Source organism: Meles meles, chromosome 12 (genome assembly GCF_922984935.1).
Source record: "Meles meles chromosome 12, mMelMel3.1 paternal haplotype, whole genome shotgun sequence".
In the NCBI taxonomy this organism is placed as follows: domain Eukaryota; kingdom Metazoa; phylum Chordata; class Mammalia; order Carnivora; family Mustelidae; genus Meles; species Meles meles.
In genome coordinates, this window is record NC_060077.1 from 27339381 (window position 1) to 27366476 (window position 27096).

A 27096-nucleotide genomic window follows, 5' to 3' on the forward strand; every position below is an offset into this window, starting at 1 on the left:
CTTGACTGGGGCATGACATGGGAGAAGGAAAGAGTCAGAGCCTGTGAAATGAAAGCAGATGGAATCTAAGCTATGGTCAGTCTAGTGGCACCAGCAGAATGGCGAGAGGCTTGTGGGTGTCTTATATCCACATAAGATTTCTAAAATTAAATTTCTTTGAAGTCCAGTAAGATAATGCTTAGTCAGTGTTCAGAGATTTATCCTGATCACGGAGAAAAGTTTTCCTTATGTATTGGAACTTTTTCTCTTTACTTGGGACTGGTGCACACATGGAGGATGGTTGTGGAGATGTGTGCTGTGTCAAGGTGTGGAAGCACAAGGTCATAGGTGCTTTCTCTGCTGGACTAGAGGTCTCATCACTCCATCTCAAGGAAAGTACAGGTACAGCAGAATAAATTCTGAATATGGCCATCAGAAATATCAGAGAATCTTAGCTTTGGAAAGGGCCCTAAAGACGTTTTATTCTTATGGCCCTATTTTACAGATACGTAAATTGAGGTCCAGGAAGGGAGAGGCTTTGCCTATTATCCCAGCTCTGATATAATCTGCTCTTGACCAAGACATTTTAGTTCTGAAACCTGCGACTCTGCATGTACTGGAAGGAACTTGGAGCCACAGGCAGTTGACCAGGTTGTTGAAAAAGATAGACCTTTTCTGCTTCCTTAGAGCAGGGAGGCATCAATATGCTGCCTGCTTCTCCCACTTCCAAAAGTGTCTCCACACTGAGGGAGAATATAACAGATTTGAAAGACTGACTTATTTCATTTAGCATTTTACACCATCCATGTTATTGCAAATGACAAAATTTTATTCTTTTTTATGGCTGAGTAATATTCCATGGCATCTATTATCTATCTATATCTATTTTATATATATATGATATATATATCACATCTTCTTTATCCATTCATCTATCAATGGACTTGGGCTGCTTCCATAAATTGGCTATTGTAAATAATGCTTCAATAAGCATATGAATAAGTTCTTTATATGTTTTGGATACTAACCTTTTATCAGATATGTTATTTACAAATATCTTCTCACATTCAGTAGGCTGTCTTTTAGTTTTGTTGATTGTTTGCTGTGCAGAAGCTTTCTATTTTGATGTACTCCCAATAGTTTATTTTTGCTTTTGTTTCCCTTGCCTCAGGAGACATATCTAGGAAAATATTGCTATGGCTGATATCAGAGAAATAATGGCCTGTGCTCTCCTCAAGCATTTTTAGAGTTAAGGTCTCACAGTTAGGTCCTTAATTCATTTTGAGTTTATTTTTGTGTATGGTGTAAGAAAGTGGTCTAGTTTCATTCTTTTGCATGTAGCTGTCCGGTTTTCTCAATACCGGTTGTTGAAGACTCTTTTTCCCATTGCATATTTTCGCCTCCTTTGTGGAAGGTTAATTGTCCCTATAATTATGAGTTTATTTCTGGGCTTTCTATTCCATTCAGTTGATCTATATATCTGTTTCTGTGTCAATACCATATGTTTTGATTACTACAGCTTTGTACTATATCTTAAAATACAGAATTGTGATACCTTCAAGTTTGTTCATGATCCTTTCAGTTTTCTTCTTCTTTTTCAAGTTTGCTTTGATTATGTGAGGTTTTTTGTGGTTCTATACAAATTTTAAGATTATTTGCTCTTGTTCTATGAAAAATGCTGTTGGTATTTTGATAGAGGTTGCTTTGAGTAATATGGACATTTTAACAATCCATGAGCATGGAATATTTTTCCATTTCTTTGTGTTGTCTTCAATTTCTTTCACCAGTTCTTTATAGTTTTGAGAGTACAGGACTTTCACTTCCTTGGTTAAGTTTATTCCTGTGTATTTTATCATTTTTGGTGAAATTGGAATGTTTTCTCGATTTCTCTTTTTGCTACTTCACTTTTAGTATATAGAAATGCAATAGATTTCTGTATATGGATTTTGTATCCTACAACTTTACTGAACTCATTTATCAGTTCTAGTAGTTTTTTGGTGGAGTCCTTAGGATTTTCTACATATAGTACCATGTCATCTGCACATAGTGAAAGTTTAAGTTCTTCCTTACCAATTGGATGCTTCTTATATCTTTTAATTGTCTAATTGCTGTGGCTAGGACTTTCAATACTATGTTGAATAAAAGTGGTGAGAGTGGGCATCTTTGTCTTTTTCCTGACCTTAAGAGAAAGGCTCTCAATTTTCTCTATTGACTGTAATACTTGTAGGTTTTTTTTTAATATATGGCCTTTATTATGTTGATATGTTCCCTCTAAACTTACCTTGCTGAGGGTTTAATCATGAATGGATGTTGCACTTTGCCAAATGTTTTCTCTGTATTTTTGAAATGATCATATGGTTTTTATTCTTTCTCTTATTGATGTGTTGTACTACGTTGATTGATTTGTGATAAATGAATCACCCTTACATCCTAGGAATAAGTCCTACTTAATCATGGTAATGATTTTTAAAAAATGTGTTACTGGATTTGGTTTGCTAATATTTTGTTGAAGATTTTTTCATCTATGTTCATAAGTATTATTGACCTGTAGTTCTCCTTTTTTTGTGGTATTGTTATCTGGTTTTGGTGTCAGGATGATACTGGTCTCATAGAATGAGTTTGAAAGCTTTATTTCCCCTTTTGTTTTTTGGAACACTTTGAGAAGACTGGGTATTGACTCTTTTTAAAATGTTTGGTAAAATTTACCTATGAAGCTCTCGGTCCTTGACTTTTGTTTTTTGAGAGTTTTTTGATTACTGATTCAATTTTATTGCTTGTAATTGGTCTATTCAAATTTTCTTTTTCTTCCTGATTCAGTTTTGGGAGTTCTATGTTTCTATGTTTCTATGGAGGTTCTTCTAGATTGTTCTTGTAGATCGTTCATTTCTTCTAGATTGTTCAATTTTTTGGCATATAATTTTTCATAATGGTCTCTTATAATCCTTTGTATTTCTATGGTGTGGGTTGTTATTTTCCCCCTTTCATTTTTGATTTTGTAGTCTTGAGTCTCTTTTTGTCTTTATCTCTTCTTTGATGAGTCTGGCTAAGGTACATTAAGTTTGTTGGTCTTTTCAGCAAACTTGGTTTCAACAAAGCTGACTCCCGTTTCATTGATCTGTTCTATTGTGTGTGTGTTTGTGTGTTTTAGTTTCTATTTTGTTTATTTATGATCTAATCTTTATTATTTCCTTCCTTCGACAGGTTTTGGGTTTTGTTTGTTCTTCTTTTTCCAGCTCCTTTAGGTGTAAGATTAGGTTGCTATTTGAGATTTTTTCTTGCTTCTTGTGATAGGCCTGTATTGCTATAAACTTCCCTCCTAGAACAGCACTTGCTGCCTCCCAGAGATTTTGGACTGTTATGTTTTTAGTTTCATCTGTCTCCATGTAGTTTTTTATTTCCCCTTTGATTTATTGGTTGACCCATTCATTGCTTATAGCATGTTATTTAACCTCCATGGGTTTGTGTTTTTTTCCGGATTTTTTTCTTGTGGTTGATTTCTAGTTTCATAGCATTGTGTTAAAATGGATGTATGATATGAAATTTTTTGGTTGTTTTTGTTGCTGTTGAGGCTTATTTTGTTGCTTAATATGTAATCTATTCTCGAGAATGTTCCATGTGCACTTGAGAAGAGTGTGTATCTTGCTATTTTAGGGTAAATGTTTTGAATATGTCTGTTAGATTCATTTGGTCCATGTAGCATTTAAAGCCACCATTTCCTGTTGATTTTCTGTTTGGGTGATCTGTCCATTAATGGAAGTGGGGTGTTAAAGTCCTCTACTATTATTGTATTGCCACTGATTACTTCTTTTATGTTTGTTATTAGCTGCTTTTTGTATTTGGGTGCTCCCAGGTTGGGTTCATAATTATTTGCAGTTGTTATATCTCTTGTTGGATTATATAGTGCCCTTCTTTGTCTCTTGTAATATCCTTTGTTTTAAAGTCAGTTTTTTCCAATGTAAGTACTACTACCCTGGGTTTCTTTTCACTTCCATTTGCATGATTAAATCTTTTCCACCCCTTCACTTTCAATCTGCCTGTGTCTTTCAGTCTGAAATGAGTCTCTTGTAGCAGCATACAGATGGGTCTTACTTTTTTTATCCATTCTGCCACCCCATGTCTTTTGATTGGAGCACTTAGTCCATTTAGTCAAAGTAATTATTGATAGGTATGTACTTATTTTCATTTTGTTACTTGTTTTATGGTTGTTTTTGTAGTTCTCTGTTTCTTTCTTCTCTTGTTCCCTTCTCTCATGGTTTGTTGACTTTCTTTAGTAATATAGTTGGAATCCTTTTTTTTTTCCATTTTATTTATTTTTTCAGCGTAACAGTTCATTCTTTTTGCACAACACCCAGTGCTCCATGCAAAACATGCCCTCCCCATTACCCACCACCTGTTCCCCCAACCTCCCACCCTTGACCCTTCAAAACCCTCAGGTTGCCCCAACCTCCCACCCCTGACCCTTCAAAACCCTCAGGTTGTTTTTCAGAGTCCATAGTCTCTTATGGTTCGCCTCCCCTCCCCAATGTCCATAGCCCGCTCCCCCTCTCCCAATCCCACCTCCCCCCAGGAACCCCCAGTTTGTTTTGTGAGATTAAGAGTCATTTATGGTTTGTCTCCCTCCCAATCCCATCTTGTTTCATTTATTCTTCTCCTATCCCCCTACCCCCCCATGTTGCTTCTCCATGTCCTCATATCAGGGAGATCATATGATAGTTGTCTTTCTCCGATTGACTTATTTCACTAAGCATGATACGCTCTAGTTCCATCCACGTTGTCACAAATGGCAAGATTTCATTTCTTTTGATGGCTGCATAGTATTCCATTGTGTATATATACCACCTCTTCTTTATCCATTCATCTGTTGATGGACATCTAGGTTCTTTCCATAGTCTGGCTATTGTAGACATTGCTGCTATAAACATTCGGGTACACGTGCCCCTTCGGATCACTATGTTTGTATCTTTAGGGTAAATACCCAGTAGTGCAATTGCTGGGTCATAGGGTAGTTCTATTTTCAACATTTTGAGGAACCTCCATGTTGTTTTCCAGAGTGGTTGCACCAGCTTGCATTCCCACCAACAGTGGAGGAGGGTTCCCCTTTCTCCACATCCTCGCCAGCATCTGTCATTTCCTGACTTGTTAATTTTAGCCATTCTGACTGGTGTGAGGTGATATCTCATTGTGGTTTTGATTTGTATTTCCCTGATGCTGAGTGACGTGGAGCACTTTTTCATGTGTCTGTTGGCCATCTGGATGTCTTCTTTGCAGAAATGTCTGTTCATGTCCTCTGCCCATTTCTTGATTGGATTGTTTGTTCTTTGGGTGTTGAGTTTGCTAAGTTCCTTATAGATTTTGGATACTAGCCCTTTATCTGATATGTCGTTTGCAAATATCTTCTCCCATTCTGTCAGTTGTCTTTTGGTTTTGTTAACTGTTTCCTTTGCTGTGCAAAAGCTTTTGATCTTGATGAAATCCCAATAGTTCATTTTTGCCCTTGCTTCCCTTGCCTTTGCCGTTGTTCCTAGGAAGATGTTGCTACGGCTGAGGTCGAAGAGGTTGCTGCCTGCATTCTCCTCAAGGATTTTGATGGATTCCTTTCTCACATTGAGGTCCTTCATCCATTTGGAGTCTATTTTCATGTGTGGTGTAAGGAAGTGGTCCAATTTCATTTTTCTGCATGTGGCTGTCCAATTTTCCCAGCACCATTTATTGAAGAGGCTGTCTTTTTTCCATTGGACATTCTTTCCTGCTTTGTCGAAGATTAGTTGACCATAGAGTTGAGGGTCGATTTCTGGGCCCTCTATTCTGTTCCACTGATCTATGTGTCTGTTTTTGTGCCAGTACCATGCTGTCTTGATGATGACAGCTTTGTAATAGAGCTTGAAGTCCGGAATTGTGATGCCACCAACTTTGGCTTTGTTCTTCAATATTCCTTTGGCTATTCGAGGTCTTTTCTGGTTCCATATAAATTTTAGGATTATTTGTTCCATTTCTTTGAAAAAAATGGATGGTATTTTGATAGGGATTGCATTAAATGTGTAGATTGCTTTAGGTAGCATAGACATTTTCACAATATTTATTCTTCCAATCCAGGAGCATGGAACATTTTTCCATTTTTTGGTGTCTTCCTCAATTTCTTTCATGAGTACTTTATAATTTTCTGTGTATAGATTCTTAGTCTCTTTGGTTAGGTTTATTCCTAGGTATCTTATAGTTTTGGGTACAATTGTAAATGGGATTGACTCCTTAATTTCTCTTTCTTCAGTCTTGTTGTTGGTGTACAGAAATGCAACTGATTTCTGTGCATTGATTTTATATCCTGACACTTTACTGAATTCCTGTACAAGTTCTAGCAGTTTTGGAGTGGAGTCTTTTGGGTTTTCCACATATAGTATCATATCATCTGCGAAGAGTGATAGTTTGACTTCTTCTTTACCAATTTGGATGCCTTTAATTTCTTTTTGTTGTCTGATTGCTGAGGCTAGGACTTCTAATACTATGTTGAATAGCAGTGGTGATAATGGACATCCCTGCCGTGTTCCTGACCTTAACGGAAAAGCTTTCAGTTTTTCTCCATTGAGAATGATATTTGCGGTGGGTTTTTCATAGATGGCTTTGATAATATATATATAGAGGTATGTGCCCTCTATCCCTACACCTTGAAGAGTTTTGATCAGGAAGGGATGCTGTACTTTGTCAAATGCTTTTTCAGCATCTATTGAGAGTATCATATGGTTCTTGTTCTTTCTTTTATTAATGTGTTCTATCACATTGATTGCTTTGCGGATGTTGAACCAACCCTGCAGCCCTGGAATAAATCCCACTTGATCGTGGTGAATAATCCTTTTAATGTACTGTTGAATCCTATTGGATAGTATTTTGGCGAGAATTTTTGCGTCTGTGTTCATCAAAGATATTGGTCTGTAGTTCTCTTTTTTGGTGGGATCCTTGTCTGGTTTGGGGATCAAGGTGATGCTGGCCTCATAAAATGAGTTTGGAAGTTTTCCTTCCATTTCTATTTTTTGGAACAGTTTCAGGAGAATAAGAATGAGTTCTTCTTTAAATGTTTGGTAGAATTCCCCTGGGAAGCCGTCGGGCCCTGGGCTTTTGTTTGTTTGGAGATTTTGGATGACTGTTTCAATCTCCTTACTGGTTATGGGCCTGTTCAGGTTTTCTATTTCTTCCTGGTTCAGTTGTGGTAGTTTATATGTCTCTAGGAATGCATCCATTTCTTCCAGATTGTCCAATTTGTTGGCGTAGAGTTGCTCATAGTATGTTCTTATAATTGTCTGTATTTCTTTGGTGTTAGTTGTGATCTCTCCTCTTTCATTCATGATTTTATTGATTTGGGTCCTTTCTCTTTTCTTTTTGATGAGTCTGGCCAGGGGTTTATCAATCTTATTGATTCTTTCAAAGAACCAGCTCCTAGTTTCATTGACTTTTTCTATTGTTTTTTTGGTTTCTATTTCATTGATTTCTGCTCTGATCTTTATGATTTCTCTTCTCCTGCTGGGTTTAGGGTTTCTTTCTTGTTCTTTCTCCAGCTCCTTTACGCGTAGGGTTAGGTTGTGTACTTGGGACCTTTCTTGTTTCTTGAGAAAGGCTTGTACCGCTATATATTTTCCTCTCAGGACTGCCTTTGCTGTGTCCCACAGATTTTGAACTGTTGTGTTTTCATTATCATTTGTTTCCATGAATTTTTTCAATTCTTCTTTAATTTCCTGGTTAACCCATTCATTCTTTAGAAGGATGCTGTCTAGTCTCCATGTATTTGGGTTCTTTCCAGCTTTCCTCTTGTGATTGAGTTCTAGCTTCAGAGCATTGTGGTCTGAAAATATGCAGGGAATAATCCTAATCTTTTGATACCGGTTGAGACCTGATTTGTGACCCAGGATGTGATCTATTCTGGAGAAGGTTCCATGTGCACTAGAGAAGAATGTGTATTCTGTTGCTTTGGGATGAAATGTTCTGAATATATCTGTGATGTCCATCTGGTCCAGTGTGTCATTTAAGGCCTTTATTTCCTTGTTGATCTTTTGCTTGGATGATCTGTCCATTTCAGTGAGGGGAGTGTTCAAGTCCCCTACTATTATTGTATTATTATGGATGTGTTTCTTTGATTTTGTTATTAATTGGTTGATATAGTTGGCTGCTCCCACGTTAGGGGCCTAGATGTTTAAAATTGTTAGATCTTCTTGTTGGACAGACCCTTTGAGTAGGATATAGTGTCCTTCCTCATCTCTTATTATAGTCTTTGGCTTAAAATCTAATTGATCTGATATAAGGATTGCCACCCCAGCTTTCTTCTGATGCCCATTAGCATGGGAAATTGTTTTCCACCCCCTCACTTTAAATCTGGAGGTGTCTTCACGTCTAAAATGAGTTTCTTGTAGGCAACATACTGATGGGTTTTGTTTTTTTATCCATTCTGATACCCTGTGTCTTTTGATTGGGGCATTTAGCCTATTAATATTCAGGGTAACTATTGAGAGATATGAATTTAGTGCCATTAGTAGCCTGTAAGGTGACTGTTACTGTATATTGTCTCTGTACCTTTCTGATCTACTACTTTTAGGCTCTCTCTTTGCTTAGAGGACCCCTTTCAATATTTCCTGTAGAGCTGGTTTGGTGTTTGCAAATTCTTTCAGTTTTTGTTTGTCCTGGAAGCTTTTGATCTCTCCTTCTATTTTCAAAGATAGCCTAGCTGGATAGAGTATTCTTGGCTGCATGTTTTTCTCATTTAGTGCTCTGAATATATCATGCCAGCTCTTTCTGGCCTGCCAGGTCTCTGTGGATAAGTCTGCCGCCAATCTAATATTTTTACCATTGTATGTTACAGACTTCTTTTCTCGGGCTGCTTTCAGGATTTTCTCTTTGTCACTAAGACTTGTCAATTTTACTCTTAGGTGACGGGGTGTGGACCTATTCTTGTTGACTTTGAGGGGGGTTCTCTGCATCTCCTGGATTTTAATGCTTGTTCCCTTTGCCATATTAGGGAAATTCTCTCCAATGATTCTCTCCAATAGACCTTCTGCTCCCCTCTCTGTTTCTTCTTCTTCTGGAATCCCAATTATTCTAATGTTGTTTCGTCTTATGGTGTCACTTATCTCTCGAATTCTCCCCTCATGGTCCAGTAGCTGTTTGTCCCTCTTTTGCTCGGCTTCTTTATTCTCTGTCATTTGGTCTTCTATATCACTAATTCTTTCTTCTGCCTCATTGATCCTAGCAGTGAGAGCCTCCATTTTTGATTGCACCTCATTAATAGCTTTTTTGATTTCAACTTGGTTAGATTTTAGTTCTTTAATTTCTCCAGAAAGGGCTTTAATATCTCCAGAGAGGGTTTCTCTAATATCTTCCATGCCTTTTTCGAGCCCAGCTAGAATGTTCAGAATCGTCATTCTGAACTCTTGATCTGACATATTACCAATGTCTGTGTTGATTAGGTCCCTAGCCTTTGGTACTGTGTCTTGTTCTTTTGTTTGTGGTGATTTTTTCCGCCTTGTCATTTTGTCCAGATAAGAGGGTATGAAGGAGCAAATAAACTACTAAAAGGGTGGCAAAGACCCCAGAAAAATGCGCTGTAACCAAATCAGCAGAGACCCCAAATTGTGGGGGGGGAGAAAGGGGATAAAAACAGGTTCTGAAAAAAAAAGAAAAAAAAAAGAAAAAAAAAGAAAAAAATTTAAAAAATAAAACAAATAAAAAAATATAAAAAAGAAAGAAAAAATATATATATTTAGATGAACTAGTCAAAAAACGTTAAAAAAGAAAAGGGTAAAAGTTTTAAAAAATTTAGCAGAAGAAGAAAAAAGAAAAAAGAAAAAAAAATTGAAAAAAGAAAAAAAAATTGAAGTAGCCGCAAGACTAAAGAATCATGGGGAGAAAGCCATGAGTTCCGTGCTTTGCTTTCTCCTCCTCTGGAATTGCTCTGCTGTCTTAGGAATTGAATCTGCTTTCTCCTTGATAGATGAACTTCGTCCTGGCTGGATATTTTGTTGATCTTCTGGGGGAGGGGCCTGTTGTAGTGACTCTCAAGTGTCTTTGCCCGAGGCGGGATTGCACCGCCCTTACCGGCTGCCGGACTAAGTAATCGGCTCGGGTTCGCTTTTGGGAGCTTCTGTTCCCTGAACGCTTTCCGTAGAGTTCCGGAGGACGGGAATGAAAATGGCGGCCTCCTAGTCTCCGGCCCGGAGGAGCCGAGAGCCCGGGGCCCCACTCCTCAGTGCACCCCCAGAGGACAGCACCCAATCACTCCCGTATCCCCAGCCTCTAGCCGCGCTCCGAGCTCACCCAGCCCGCGACCAGTTCAAGGTAACCCCGAGCTGAGAGTTCAGTCCTCGGCTCTGTCTCTGAAGCCGGCTTCTCTGTTCTAATACCTGCGAGCTCTCCGACACTCCGACACCCCCGATCCTTCTGTGACCCTGCGGGGCCTGGGGCCACGCTGACCCCGCGTGGGCTTCACCCTGGGTTAGCCTCTGGAGCAATGTCCCTCAGTGGAACAGACTTTTAAAAGTCCTGATTTTGTGCTCCGTTGCTCCGCCGCTTGCCGGGAGCCGGCCCCTCCCCCCGCGGTCTATCTTCCCGTCGTTTTAGATTCACTTCTCCGCCAGTCCTACCTTTCAGAAAGTGGTTGATTTTCTGTTTCTAGAGTTGCTGTTCTTCTTCTCTTCGCTCTCCCGTTGGATTTGTAGGTGTTTGCAATGTTTAGATAAGCTATCGAGCTGATCTCCTGTTACCTGATGTAGTCTCAGGCTGCTACTTCTCCGCCATCTTAACTCCTCCCCCTAGTTGGAATCCTTTTTAAAAATTTTTTGCATATTTATTACTGGTTTTTGATTCATGTTTACTGTTAGGTTTGTATATTACATTTTATGCATGTACAGTCTACATTAAATAATGGTTGCTTAAACTTGAACCCAGTCTTTATTCCTCTCCGCCATGTTTTAAGTATATGGAGTCATATCCTTTTATTTCGTGAATCTCTTGACTGATTTTTATAAATATACTTATTTTTTTTGTGTGTGTTTCTTATTTTTCTTATTCCTACTTTCCTTTCCACTCAAAGAGTGCCTTTAACATTTCTGGTTTTGTGGTCATGAGTTCCTTTAACTTTTGATTGTCTGGGAAACCCTTTATCAATTCTGAATGATGGTCTTGCTGTATAGAATAGTCTTATCTGTAAGTTTTTTTTTTTTTCCTCTCAGCACTTTGGGTATATCATGTCACTCCCTTTCAGCTTGCAAAGTTTCTGCTGAAAAATTAGCTGATAGCCTTATGGGGTTTCCCTTGTACATAGCTGTTTTCTTTTATTCATTATTACTAATTTTTTATGAGAAAATTCAATTTATTAAGAAAAAGATGAGAAAATTTTTTTTGTTTTTATTTATTTTCAGCGTAACAGTATTCATTGTTTTTGCACCACACTCAGTCATTATTACTATTATTACTGTTTCGCTGCTTTAAAAATGATCTCTTGACTGTGGACTCTGAGAAACAAACTGCAGGTTTAGACTGGAGGGGGTTGGGGGGTTAGGTGAGCCTGATGGTAGGTACTAAGGAGGGCATGTATTGCATGGAGCACTGGGTGTGGTGTATAAACAATGAATCTTGGAACACTGAAAAAATAAAATTAAATTAAAAAAATAAAAATTCTCTCTTTATCCCTACTTTTTGCCATTTTATTTATTTTTTTCTTTTCAATTGTATTTATTTATTTTTTAGATTTAATTTTATTTTTTCAGCGTTCCAAGATTCATTGATTATGCACCACACTCAGTGTTGCATGCAATACGTGTGCTTCTTAATACCCACCACCAGGCTCACCCATCACTCCACCCCACCCTTCCAAAACCCTCAATTTGTTTCTCAGAGTCCACAGTCTCTCACTAAACAGTGGAAAGAGCCAAGATGCCCTTCAACAGATGAATGGATAAAGAGGATATGGTTTATATATACAAGGGAATATTATGCCTCCATCAGAAAGGATGAATATCCAACCTTTGTATGGACATGGACAGGATTGGAGGAGATTATGCTGAGTGAAATAAGTCAAGCAGAGAATGTCAATTATTTTTTTTTAATTTTTTATTTAAATTTAATTTAGTTAACATACATGTATTCCTATGTATTATTAGTTTCAGGGTATAATTTAGTATCATTTGCATATAACACTCAGTGCTCATTACATCATTGCCCAGTTTCCCCATTCCCACCACCCCACCTCCTCTCCAGCAACCCTCAGTATGTCTTTGGAGCAATGTCTGTTCATGTCTTCTGCCCATTTCTTGACTGGATTTTTTTGGGGGGGGTGGAGGGGTGTTGAGTTTGTTAAGTAATTTATAGATTTTAGATACCAATTCTTAATCTGATAAATTACTTGCAAATATCTTCTCCCATTCTCTGGGTCACCTTTTAGGTTTTTTTCATTGTTTCCTTTGCTGTGCAAAAGATTTTCATCCCAATGAAGTCCTAATAGTTCTCTTTGCTCAAAAGACCCCCTTTAATATTTCTTGCAGGATTGGCTTTGTGTTCACAAATTCCTTTAGTTTTTGTTTGTCCTGGAAACTCTTTATCTCTCTGTCTATTCTAAATGACAGCCTTGCTGGATAAAGTATTCTTGGCTGTGTATTTTTCCCATTTAGCACACAGGATATGTCATGCCAGTCCTTCTTGGCCTGCCAGATCTCTATGGACACAAATGCTGCCAACCTTATGTGCCTACCCTTGTATGTTAAGGAACTTTTGTCCTGAGCTGCTTTCAGGATATTCTCTTTGTCCTTGTAATTTGCAAGCTTGACTATAATATGTCGAGGTGTTGATATATTTTTGTTGATTTTGGGGGTGATCTCTGTGCCTCCTGGGCTTGAATGACTCTTTTCTTCCCCAGATTAAGAAAGTTCTCAGCTGTAGTTTGTTCAAATAAACCTTCTGCCTCTTTCCTCTACCTCTTATCTTCTGGGACTCCTATAATATGAATAATATTTCACTTTATGGAATCATTGAGTTCCCTCAGTCTGCCTTTGTGCTCTAGTAGGTTTCTTATCCTCTTCTTTTCAGCTTCCCTATTTTCCATCATTTTATCTTCTGTATCACTGATTCTCTCCTCTGCTTCTTTCATCTTCATTTTTTATGGCTTCCACTTGGGACTGCATCTTGGTAATAGTATTTTAAATTTTGACCTGACTAATTTTAGTTCTCTTTATCTCTACAATAAGGGATTCTCTAGTGTCTTTTATGCCTTTTTCAATCCCAGTTAATATTTTTATAATCATTGTTTTAAATTCTGGTTCAGAATAACATATATATATGTTACTTATATATGTATTGATTAAATCTCTGGCAGTGAGTACTCCCTCCTCATCTCTCTTTTGGGGTGATTTTTCTCCATCTTGTCATTTTGTCCAGAAAAGAAAGGAGGAAAGAAAGAGAAAACAACAAAACAACAGTAAGCAGCAGTAGAACAACAACAACAACAACACTCCATTAGATCCTGGGTGTGTTTTGGTCTCCTTGTTAAAAGAAATTAGGTCCCAAATAAGAAATACACACACACACACACACACACACACACACACACACAATACAATGTAAGAAAAAATTTTTAAAAATATAAAGTATATATAAAAATAGAAATTAAAAAAGAATAAAAAAGAACTGAGAAGAGAAAATAACTGAAAAATAATACTAAAAAGACGAAAGAATAAGAATACAAAGAATGCTATATACTATTTTCCCCAAGAGCTGAAGCTTTGCAGCCCTCAATGATCAGTAAAGTCGGTGAGAGTGAGTTGTTTGTGTTGGTCTTTTGGGGGAGGGGTCTGTTGCCTGAATTCTCAGGTGGACTTCCCTAGTGGAAAAGAGACTGCAGTGAGCAGAGGCAGAGCTCATAGTAAGTGGTCCCAGACTCTACTAGCTGGTGCAGTTTTGTTCCCTGATAGCTTTCGACACTGATGGGTGGGATGAATAAGCCTGTGTCCTGTTCTCTAAACCTGGAGCTGAAAATTTGCACCCACCCTCTTCAGTGAGCTCTCATAGAAAAGCAATGAACTCATCTTGTCTTCCTGGTTTCTGTCAGAACTCTGTGTTCACCTGGCCTGTGACCAAGAGTTTTTTTGTTTGTTTTTGTTTTTTAATCTCAGTCATGTGAGTGAGCTTCAAAACTCCAAATTTTATGGACTCTGGCCATGTGGACCCACACTGTTCCTTCTAGGGTAATGGGGGGCATCTCATGAGACTTCTGCCTTTTTCTGGACCCCTCCCAAGAATGTGTTCACATGACCATTCAGTGGTTCATATTTTATGACAACATAGCAGAAAGCCAGCACCTAGAGTTGTTCTTAGCCGGCTTCCCCACTCCTATGCCAGGGAAGTAAGCCACACTCAGGCACCACCTGTTTTTCTTAAGACCCCAGGGATCCTCTGACCTCACTGTCACACCTAATATTCTGCCCTGCTTCACCACTTGAGCACATTTAAGCCAGGTACATTCCCCACCATAGAAGACTTCTAAAAGTTTTGTTGCTTATAATGCTTTTTGATAGCCTCCTTAAGCAGGGTCCCTCCTCTCTGCTATATTCTCAGCTATATCACACCAGATTCAAGTCTCCATACCTCCTGTCTTCCAAACTGTGGTCCACTGGTAGACTTGAAGCATTTGTTTTCTCAGATCTATGATTTCTCAGGTGTTCAGAATGATTTGATAACTATCTGGTTGTATCTGAGGGACAAGAAAAACAGGGTCCCCTTACTCCTCCGCCATCTCAACTCCTCTATATTTTGCCATTTTAATTACTATGTGTCTTGGTGTGGACCTCCTTGGGTTGTTTTTTTTTTAATTAAAAAAATTTTTTTATAAACATATAATGTATTTTTATCCCCAGGGGTTCAGGTCTGTGAATTGCCAGGTTTACACACTTCACAGCACTTACCATAGCACATACCCTCCCCAATGTCCATAACCCCACCTCTTTCTTCCGACCCCCCTCCCTACAGCAACCCTCAGTTTTGTGAGATTGAGAGTCACTTATGGTTGTCTCCCTCCTGATCCCATCTTGTTTCATTTATTCTTTTCCTACCCCCCAAACTCCCCATGTTGCATCTCCACTCCCTCATATCAGGGAGATCATATGATAGTTGTCTTTCTCCAACTGACTTATTTTGCTAAGCATGATACCTTCTAGTTCCATCCACGTCGTCACAAATGGCAAGATTTCATTTCTTTTGATGGCTGCATAGTATTCCATTGATTTTGTTGGGGGTTCACAATGTCTCCTGGGTCTGGATTTCTGCTTCCTTCCTCAGATTCAGGAATTTTTCAACTATTTTTTCTTCAAATAAAATTTCTGGGCTCCTTTTTCTTTCTTCTCATTCTGGGATCTCTATAATGCTAATGTTATTATACTTGATAGTGTCACTGATTTCCCTAAGCCTATTTTTTTTTATTTTTGTTGTTATTATTAATTACTATTATTATTATTTTTCTTGCTCCTGTTCAGTTTGATTGCTTTCCATTACTCTGTCCTCCTGGTCACTGATCTGTTCTGCTTCCTCTAGTCTACTCTTCATTCCCTCTAGTGTATTTTTAATGTCAGCTATTGAGTTCTTCATCTATGATTGGTTCTTTTTTGTTTTCTGTGTCTTTGTTAAGGGTCTCACTGAGGACCTCCACTCTTTCTCAAGTCCAGTGAGTATTTTTATGACCATTACTTTAAATTCTCTATCAGGCATATTACTTATCTTCATTTTGCTTAGGTCTCTTGCTGTGGTGTTGTCCTGTTCTTTCATTTGGGACATATTCCTCTGTCTCCTCATTTTGTCCAACTCTCTGTGTCTGTTTTTATGTATTGGGAAATCAGCTATGTCTCTTGCTCTTGAAAGTAGTGACGGTATGAAAAAGGGTTCCTGTTGTGCTTTACAGTTCAATGTCCTCTGTTCACCAGAATGGAACTCATCCAATCTTAACTCAATGTGAGGAGGCAGGATAGTGCAAACACATAGTGTGGGATTTGGTTTCAAGAAGAGCTGGGATTGAATCCTCACTTCTCTGCTCACTCCTTGTGCAAGTGATTCCATTTTTTCTAAAGCTTAGGTTTTTAATATAAAAGTATTCTAAATGATAGCCTGTACCTTATAGCACTGTTGGGAATATTGAATAGATAATGCTTCTTTATAAGAATTGACTATAATTATTACCATTATGATTGCTACTAAGAAGAATTTTCTGAGTTGGTTTGAAAAGGGTGAGCAGCAAGTGTGCATCTATCAGAGATTCCATGAAGGAGATTCCCGCTGGCTAGAAAATTGGCTTAGTGACTTCTGAGGTTCATGGCAACACTTGAATTCTGTTGTTTCTTGTTCAACTCATGGTAAACAGATGGAAGGCCCTGGCTCATTAAAGTAAAATAAACTAAGATCTCTTGAGGGCTTTTATAGATAATGGATGTCACCATCTCCATTATCTGAGAAACAGGAGCATGAAGCTGTATCTTCAACCCCATATTGTTATCATCACTGTTATTGTCATCATGATTGATTATGATATAATCATGACATATTTCATTTTTTTTGAAAAACTTTTTAATTAATTTTTTAAAATTTCTTTTCAGCATAACAGTATTCATTGTTTTTGCACCACACCCAGTGCTCCATGCAACACGTACCCTCCCTAATACCCACCATTTGGTTCCCCCAACCTCCCACCCCCGCCCCTTCAAGACCCTCAGGTTGTTTTTCAGAGTCCATAGTCTCTCATGATTCATCTCCCCTTCCAATTTCCCTCAACTCCCTTCTCCTCTCCATCTCCCCATGTCCTCCATGTTTTTTGTTATGCTCCACAAATAAGTGAAACCATATGATACTTGACTGTCTCTGTTTGACTTATTTTGCTCAGCATAATCTCTTCCAGTCCCATTCATGTTGCTACAAAAGTTGGGTATTCATCTTTTCTGATGGAGGCGTAATACTCCATCGTGTATATGGACCACATCTTCCTTATCCATTTGTCCGCTGAAGGGCATCTTAGTTCTTTCCACAGTTTGGCGACCGTGGCCATTGCTGCTATGAACATTGAGGTACAGATGGCCCTTCTGTTCACTACATCTGTATCTTTGGGGTAAATACCCAGCAGTGCAATTGCAGGGTCATAGGGAAGCTCTATTCTTAATTTCTTGAGGAATCTCCACACTGTTCTCCAAAGTGGCTGCACCAACTTGCATTCCCACCACCAGTGTAAGAGGGTTCCCCTTTCTCCACATCCTCTCCAACACGCGTTGTTTCCCGTCTTGCTAATTTTGGCCATTCTAACTGGTGTCAGGTGGTATCTCAATGTGGTTTTGATTTGAATCTCCCTGATGGCTAGTGATGATGAACATTTTTTCATGTGTCTGATAGCCATTTGCATGTCTTCATTGGAGAAGTGTCTGTTCATATCTTCTGCCCATTTTTTGATATGATTATCTGTTTTGTGTGTGTAGAGTTTGAGGAGTTCTTTATAGATCCTGGATATCAGTCTTTTGTCTGTATTGTCATTTGCAAATATCTTCTCCCATTCCGTGGGTTGCCTCTTTGTTTTGTTGACTGTTTCCTTTGCTGTGCAGAAGCTTTTGATCTTGATGAAGTCCCAAAAGTTCATTTTTGCTTTTGTTTCCTTTGCCTTTGGAGATATATCTTGAAAGAAGTTGCTGTGGCTGATATCGAAGAGGTTACTGCCTATGTTCTCCTCTAGGATTCTGATGGATTCCAGTCTCACGTTGAGGTCTTTTATCCATTTCGAGTTTATCTTTGTGTACGGTGTAAGAGAATGGGATCATGACATATTTTAATTATGAATACCTTACTATAGTGATTAATTTTAGCACCATATCTTTTTTTTTTTTTTTGCCTATTTTGTTCCTGGTTTCTTTCTTTCTTTCTTTCTTTCTTTTTTTTTTCTTTCTTTCTTTCTTTTTAAAATTTCTTTTCAGTGTAACAGTATTCATTGTTTTTGCACTACATCCAGTGCTCCATGTAATACATGCCCTCCCTAATACCCACCACCTGGTTCCCCCATCCTCCCACCCCCCGGTCCCTTCAAGACCCTCAGGTTGTTTTTCAGAGTCCATAGTCTCTCATGGTTCACCTCCTCTTCCAATTTCCCTCAACTCCCTTCTCCTCTCCATCTCCCCTTGTCTTCCATGTTATTTGTTATTTTAGCACCATATCTTACTTGTAAGGTAGATAACACAAATATAATTCTTTCAAATTTACAGATGGGGAAAATGAGATATAAAGACTTTCTCAAGGCCAATCAGATTACCATGCATTTCTCCCTTGGGCTGGTCAATGACTCCAACATTTGTTATTCCTTCTCCATGATTCTATTTTGGTGGGATGGCCAAAGTGGAGGGGTACATGGAGACTTACCTCTCTTTTTTATGTGCATGAAAGAAAAGAGAATAGAGGGACACTATTACTTCTTGACATCTATTACACACTGGGCATTCTCTCATAAAATCTTATAATGAAGAAGGTATTACTTATCCACGTTTTACCTGGATAAAGATAAGACAGGTGAATTAGCAAAACCATAAACCTGAGTTTTGGTTCCAGTTCTGGTATATGTATGTGCTTAATTACTAAGGTTATTTACAATTCTAAAAGTCTATTACTCTTAAAAATGGGAGAGTACAGATCAGTAGTCTCTGACTACAGCGTTGAAAACACAGTGGGCTTGATTTCATATCTAGTGAGCTGTAGATCTGGGATTCCATTAATGCCACACTTTGGCTCAGAGTAGAGAATAAGTTCCCTTGGCGGGCACCCATTTTGAATGGCAGGACCAGTTAGGTGGTTTAATTCAGCAATATTGTTATGCAACATCAGATCTTAAGCTCTGGAGGTGTTCATTGTTGCTGGCCTGTATCAGAGAGTATTCAGACCAATCATTACCACATGGCTGGAACTGTTGTAAAGATTTGGAACTTTCAGGTGTAGCTAATATGGTCCTAAGTCATGCAAGTCTCACTGCTTTTCAGTGATGTGGAAAACAGATATATGTTTATGTGATTCAGAGGTAGATTTTCCATGTTGTTCTATGTCATTGTTTCCCAGCCCATTGTTAACATTTCTTCTCATAGACTATTATTTACTGGTTGATTCTGACTTTTCTAAATCAAAATGTATTTGCATTGGTCTGGTAGAGATAGGCTTAATTTAGTTGATCATAATGATGTAGAATCCATCTATTATCATTGTCTTATATTTAAGTTCATTCAAACATTTTGTACCATTTCCATCCTTGCAAATAAGAAAATTGGGAAATGTCCGCAGACTGCAGATGTTTCCCTTTTGTGGTGTCTTTCCTGAAACCTTTTCTTGTACCTCCTTCTTCTGTATCTAACCATCCTTTTTTACCTTTTCTCTGACATAGAAGTTCCTGAGGAGAAAAAAGGATGCTTCAGGCGGGCCTATGACCTATTTTGTGGCTTGGACCAGCAGAAGGGCCCCAAGATGACAAAGGAAGAGGAGGAGGCTATGAAGCTAAAGATGACAGACACCTCTGAGAAGCCTTTGTGGCGAACAGTGGTGAACATCAATGGCATCATCCTGCTGTCTGTGGCTGTTTTCTGCCATGCATTTTTTGCCTGAGCCTTGCCTTCTGTGGTAGATTGTGTTCAGGAAGGCTAAACTTTTTACTCTGCCTCCTTTAGTTCTATTCTGTGGTGTTAAGCTGGTGGTAAACCAGTCAGTTGTAAATTTTGCTTTGTTGATAAGTGTGTACAGGTGTAATTACTAGGCTAACTAAAGAAAATCATTAATTTTCTGTTAACTTATGTGTTTGAGGCCAGTGTGATATCATCAGCTGTACATATTAGAGCTGCAGAAGGAAAGACCAACTCAGTCATGTCCAGGAAAATGAGCACCAAGAAAGAAGCCCTGCCATGTGTGATGCAAGTTTTTCTCAGGTAGATTCAGAATGTCAGTGTTGTTTGTGATTATTGAATATTATTTTAAGGTTGTGGCCTCCCTGGCTCATGCTCTTTTCCGAAACTTCATGACCTTCTGCCCATCTTTTCTTGAAAAATATTTACCCTCTCATCATATCCTTCTCAAGTTTTTCCTGGCACAAGAAAAATTGATCTGATAAACAGATGAAATGCATTGAAGCTGAAGATTGGAACTTGATAAGGTCCCTGTCCTGGGTGCTTTGTTCTTTGAAGGGAAAGCTTGAGATTTACCCCAAATGGAGGAACCCAGGCACCAGCCTCAGGCCAGTATGGAGAGTGGATAATCTTGAGTCAAGGGGATTTTCTGGCTTTCTTTAAAATGTCTGTTGTGAGTTCTTTATGTTTGCAATTTCACTTGTCATTTGCTGTGTCTAGAATGTCTTGGGCACTCAGCAATGCTTATGGACCAAAGAGATGATTTGGGCACTTACTTATAAATACTTGCTTTATTTTTATGTAAGCCTGACCCTTGGTTAATGTGTGTGTGTGTGTGTGTGTGTGTGTGTGTGTGTGTGTGTGTGTCTGCACAAAGTACCCAGTACACATTCTGATGACTTTCATCAACTGGAAGGCATTTTCTAGAGGCCACTCTTCCCCGTGGTGTGGATGTTGACAAATGAGCTTACTGATCTATCTCACATAATAGAACAAATGTACCTCTTAGGTCATCTGTCTTCTCAAAGCAGCCACACTCTCCTGTAACATGGTAACATTATCCCAAGATTCTTCTCTCCATGAGTTCATGTGACCACAGCCCTTCCTTTTTGGGGTGTCTTAAGTGGTGATCATCTATTGACCAAAGTTAAGGTACGTGGTCTCTGTTCTGAGTGGTAACATTGAACACTTTTAGTTGACAGAAGTATATTTGTTCAACCTAGGGAGATGTTTTAAAACATAAATGTAATTAATTAAATTCTTTTAGTCCCACCTGTGAAATCTCAATTACATTGTAATATAAACTTTGAAATTAAGAAAAATTTACAACATTAGTATTGACCGACTTCAAGCTAGTTTAGGAAAGAGCTGGAATATGAGATTCTGTGTTGCTGGGAGTGCTTTCTAGGCATATAAATGGTTCAACAGACAAAGGGATGGCTTGTTCTTGTAGAAGGAAGGACACTATTTGATACACCCTCCATATTGCCCTTAAGTGAGGCACAGAAGAGGCAAACATGGAGAATTTCATGTGGCTGGCATTACTCAGCAGACTCAGTTTCATGTGAAGTTTGTGGTATTTTTGAGCTTTGAGAAGATAAAGGGAAAGGATTGAAAGCAGGTGGATGAAATGAGCACAAAGTAGATTGTCCTGGATTAAGTTTCTGGCATTGCCAATGATTCATGCGTATATTGTGGTAAATTATTTTGTCTCAACTGTGTATTTTTCTCTTTGAAAAATGGGGGCCTTGGTGCTTATAGAATCTACCTACCTCCTCTGGATGTGACTAGATCATTTTGTAAAGGGTATGAAAGATACATACCTGAAAGATGCAAAACAGATGTTATATTAAGCTGCATTTAGTCCCATAAATTAAAATGCATTACTTTAATACTAATAAAAAACATTAAAAAATGTAACATCCAGGTTTCCTGTTTTCTAGATATTCTAAGTACTGACCATGCATGTGGTAAGCTTTAGTTGGCACAAGATGTGGATTAGGAAATAGGAGCCAAATAAGGTGAGAATGGAGTCTGGAAAATTGAATAAAAGGTAGCAAAGGAGATGATATCAAGCTCAAGATCTCTAGTTAATATGAGGTTTTTCTACTTTCAATGCATAATGTCCTTTTAGGACAGACTAAGTCATTTGGGTGACCAGGGGCCAGTAAGGAGTACAGAGGAAGTATAAGGGAGTACCAAGAAGAGCTATTTTTCCTTCCTTAAATGGAAGATGGGTATAGAACTGAAAAATTGACAAATCCAATAGGAGATTGAAGAGAAGAAGAGCAGCAATTATAGAAACAGAAAACCAATCACTTTATGAAAGGTAGAATGTGCAGAGAAGTGAATCCAAAGCGATGGGAAGAGAGACCGTGGGGGGAGGGGCTGGCTGCCAGCAAGCAGTGGAGCAATGGAGCACAAAATCAGAACTTTTGAAAGTCTGCTCCACTGAGGGACATCGCTCCAGAGGCTAAGCAGGGGTGGAGCTATTGCAGGGAAAGCATGGTCTCAGCTCCTGTGGGGTCACAAAAGGATTGGGTATTGTCTGAGTGTAGCAGAACTCACAGGTATTAGAGAGGGGAAACTGACTACAGAGATGGAGCTGAGGAGTGAGCTCTCAGCTTGGAGTTACCTTAAACTGTGATCCGTGGCACAGTCAGGCCACTGCTTTTTGTGGCAGATCTGGGGAGACCTCTCTGGAAGAGCAGAGCAGCAGAAATCTGCAGGGTTTGGAGACTCCAAACAGGGCTGTGTGCCAGAGAGAGAAATGCTCGGTCACAGGCCAGGTGAATTTGGAGTGTGGCCAGAGACCAGGGAGACAGGTGTGATTGAGTGCTTTTCTCTGAGAGTGCGCTGGAGTGTGGCCAGAGACCAGGGAGACGGGAGTGATTGAGTGCTTTTCTCTGAGAGCGCACTGAGGAGTGAGGACCTAGCTCTTGGCTCCTCTAGGCCGGAGATCGGGAGGCCGTTATTTTCATTCCTGTCCTCCAGAGCTCTATAGAAAGCATTCAGGGGACAAAAGCTCCCGAGAGTGAACCCGAGCAGATTACTTAGCCCATTCCCTGGCAAGGGCGGTACAATACTGTCTTGGGCAAAGACACAAGATAATCACTACAACAGGCCCCTCCCCCAGAAGATCAGCAAGAACTTCCAGCCAAGACCAAGCTCACTGATCAAGGACAAGAGTGGAATTCCAGAGGAGGGGAGAGCAAAGCATGGAATGTATGGCTTTCTCCCCATTATTCTTTAGTCTTGCAAAGTAAATTAAATTTTTAAATTTTTTTATTCTTTGAATTTTTAAAAATTTTTATTTTTTTAACTAAAATTTTTTTCTTATTCTAATTTTTTAAACTTCTATCTTTTAACTTTTTAAAACTAGTTTATCTTAACAATAACTTTCTTAAAAATCTTTTTGAAACTTCATTATTATAGTCATATATTATCCTTTATTGTATTTAACTTTCTTTTTGTATACATACAGGGTTTTTTTCTAAAAGGTTTTGGGATACAACTTCTTCTAATAGATCAAAGTAGACCCTAAATCTAGCATAGGGCTTTGTTCTAGTGTCCAATCTGAGCAAATTCTCTCCACTTTCTTTTTCTTTATTTTCCCAACCAACTTATCAACTCCCTTTTTAGAATTTTTTAAAATTTTCATCTTTACAGTCATATTCCATCCCTTCGTCATGTTTACCCTTATTTTTGTATATATATAAGTTTTTTTAAATTTTGGGAAGTAGTTTCTTCTAAGAGGCCAAAATACACCCCAAATCAAGTGGGTGGCTCTGTTCTATTCACCAGTCTAATATATATATATATATATATATATATATATATATATATTTCTTTTATTTAAAAATTTTCAAAACAATTTGAACTACTTTTTACCTCTTTTCTTCTCCCCACAGTTTAGGGTCTCTTCTGATTTGGTTAACACATTTTTCTGGGGTCTTTGACACACTTTTAGTATTTTATTCTCTCGTTCATATATTTTTATCTGGATAAAATGACAAGGGAGAAAAATTCACCACAAAAAAAAAAAGAACAAGAGGCAATACCAAAGGCTAGGGACCTAATCAATAAGGACATTGGTAATATGTCAGATCTAGAGTTCAGAATGACAATTCTCAAGGTGCTAGCTGGGCTCAAAAAAGGCATGGAAGATATTAGAGAAACTCTGTCTGGAGAAATAAAAGGACTAAAATCTAATCAAGCTGAAATTAAAAAAAAGCTATTAATGGGATGCAATAAAAAATGGAGGTTCTTACTGCTAGGATAAATGAGGCAAAACTGGGAATTAATGATATAGAAGACCAAATGACAGAGAATAAAGAAGCTGAGCAAAAGAGAGACAAACAACTACTGGGCCATGAGGGGAGAATTCAAGAGATAAGTGATACCATAAGATGAAACAACATTAGAATAATTGGGATTCCAGAAGAAGAAGAGAGAGGGGGGGCAGAAGGTATATTGGAGAAAATTATTGTAGAATTCCCCTAATATGGCAAAGGGAATAAGCATCAAATTCCAGGAGTTGCAGATAAATACCTCAAAATCAATAAGAATAGGTCCACACCCCATCATCTAATAGTAAAACTTACAAGTCTTAGAGACAAAGAGAAAATCCTGAAAGCAGCCTGGGACAAGAAGTCTGTAACATACAATGGTAAAAATATTAGATTGGAGAAAGACAACTTTCATATGATCTCCCTGATCTAAGGACATGGAGATGCAACATGGGGGGTTAGGGGGATAGGAGAAGAATAAATGAAACAAGATGGGATTGGGAGGGAGACAAACCATAAATGACTCTTAATCTCACAAAACAAACTGGGGGTACTGGGGAGAGGTGGGGTTGGGAGAGGGAGAGGAGGTTATGGACATTGGGGAAGGTATGTGCTATGGTGAGTGCTGTGAAGTGTGTAAACCTGGTTATTCACAGACCTGTACCCCTGGGGATAAAAATGCATTATATGTTTATAAAAAAAAAAAAGAAAGGATGAATACCCAACTTTTGTAGCAACATGGACGAGAATGGAAGTGATTATGCTGAGTGAAATAAGTGAAGCAGAGAGAGTCAAGTATCATATGGTTTCACTTATTTGTGGAGCATAACAAATGACATGGAGGACATTAGGAGATGGAGAGGAGAAGGGAGTTGAGGGAAATTGGAAGGGGAGGCGAACCATAAGAGACTATGGACTCTGAAAAACAACCTGAGGGTTTTTGAAGGGGCGGGGGTGGGAGGATGGGGGAACCAGGTGGTGGGTAATAGGGAGGGCACGTATTGCATGGAGCACTGGGTGTTGTGCAAAAACAATGAATACTGTTATGCTGAAAAATAAATAAATAAATAAATAAATAAAAATATTCAAAAGGCCACATTAAAAAAAAAATATTAGGCAGCAGACTTATCCACAGAGACCTGGAAGGCCAGAAAGAACTGGCATGATATATTCAGAGCACTAAATGAGAAAAACATGCAGCCAAGAATACTATATCCAGATAGGCTATCATTGAAAATAGAAGGAGAGATAAAAAGCTTCCAGGACAAACAAAATCTAAAAGAACTTGTAAACACCAAACCAGCCCTACAGGAAATATTGAAAGGGGTCCTCTAAGCAAAGAGAGAGCCTAAAAGTAGTAGATCAGAAAGGAACAGAGACAATATACAGCAATAGTCACCTTACAGGCAATACGATGGCACTAAATTCATATCTCTCAATAGTTACCCTGAATGTACATGGGCTAAGTATCACAATCAAAAGACACAGGGATGTCAGAATGGATAAAAAAACAAAACCCCTCAATATGCTATCCACAAGAAACTCATTTTAGACCCAAAGACACCTCCAGATTAAAAGTGAGGAGGTGGAAAACAATTTATCATGCTAATGGACGTGAAAAGAAAGCTGGAGTGGCAATTCTTCTATCAGATCAATTAGATTTTAAGCCAAAGACTATAATAAGAGATGAGAAGAGACACTATATCATACTCAAAGGGTCTGTCCAACAAGAAGACCTAAGAATTTTAAATATCTATGCCCCTAACATGGGAGCAGTCAACTATATAAACCGACTAATAACAAAATCAAAGAAACACATTGACAATCATACAATAATAGTAGGGAACTTTAACACTCCCTTCACTGAAATGGACAGATCATCCAAGCAAAAGATCAACAAGGACATAAAGGCCTTAAATGACACGCTGGACCAGATGGACATTCCAGATATATTCAGAACATTTCATCCCAAAGCAACAGAATACACATTCTTCTCTAGTACACATGGAATTTTCCAGGATAGATCACATCCTGGGTCATAAATCAGGTCTCAACCCATACCAAAAGATTGGGAAAATTCCCTGCATATTTTCAGACCACAATGCTCTAAAGTTAGAACTCAATCACAAAAGGAAATTTGGAAAGAACCCAAGTACATGGAGACTAACGAGCATCCTTCTGAAGAATGAGTGGATCAACCAGGAAATTAAAGAAGAATTGAAAAAATTCATGGAAACAAATGATAATGAAAACACAACGGTTCAAAATCTGTGGGACACAGCAAAGGCAGTCCTGAGAAGAAAATATATAATGATACAGGCCTTTCTCAAGAAACAGAAAGGTCTCAAATACACAATCTAACCCTACACCTAACGGAGCTGGAGAAAGAACAGCAAATAAAACGTAAACCCAGCAGGAGAAGAGAAATAGTGAAGATCAGAGCAGAAATCAATGAAATAGAAACAAAAAAAACCCCAGTAGAACAAATCAACGAAGCTAGGAGCTGGTTCTTTGAAAGAATTAATGATTGATAAACCCCTGGCCAGACTTATCAAAAAGAAAAGAGAAAGGACCCAAGTAAGTAAAATCATGAATGAAAGAGGAGAGATCACAACCAACACCAAAGAAATACAAACAATTATAAGAACATATTATAAGCAACTATACGCCAGCAAATTTGACAGTCTGGAAGAAATGGATGCATTCCTAGAGACATATAAACTACCAAAACTGAACCAGGAAGAAATAGAACACCTGAACAGACACATAACCAGTAAGGAGGCTGAAGCAGTCATCAAAAATATCCCCAAAATAAGACCCCAGGGCCAGACAGCTTCCCAGGGTAATTCTACCAAACATTTAAAGAAGAATTAATTCCTATTCTCCTGAAACTGTTCTGAAAAATAGAAATGGAAGGAAAACTTCCAAACTCATTTTATGAGGCCAGCATTACCTGATCCCAAAACCAGACAAGGATCCCATCAAAAAAGAGAATTATGGACCAATATGCTTGATGAACACAGATGTAAAAATTCTCACCAAAATACTAGCCAATAGGATCCAACAGTAAAATTAAAGGATTATTCACCATGATCAAGTGGGATTTATTCCTGGTCTGTAAGGTTGGTTCAACATCTGCAAATCAATCAACTTGCTACAATACATTAATAAAAGAAAGAACAAGAACCATA

The 27096-nt window shown here is 38.4% G+C and overlaps 1 protein-coding gene across 1 annotated transcript in view; it reads left to right on the forward strand.

Annotated features, from left to right (window-relative positions):
- Window positions 1-21536, forward strand: part of SLC5A1 (solute carrier family 5 member 1) — an 82344-nt gene extending 60808 nt beyond the window's left edge. Inside the window, exon 15 of the mRNA XM_046024603.1 lies at window positions 19385-21536. Within this exon, the coding sequence (XP_045880559.1) occupies window positions 19385-19602 (218 nt within the window). The 3' untranslated portion in view covers window positions 19603-21536. The remainder of the gene's footprint in view (window positions 1-19384) is intronic.
- Window positions 21537-27096: the final 5560 nt, after the last annotated feature.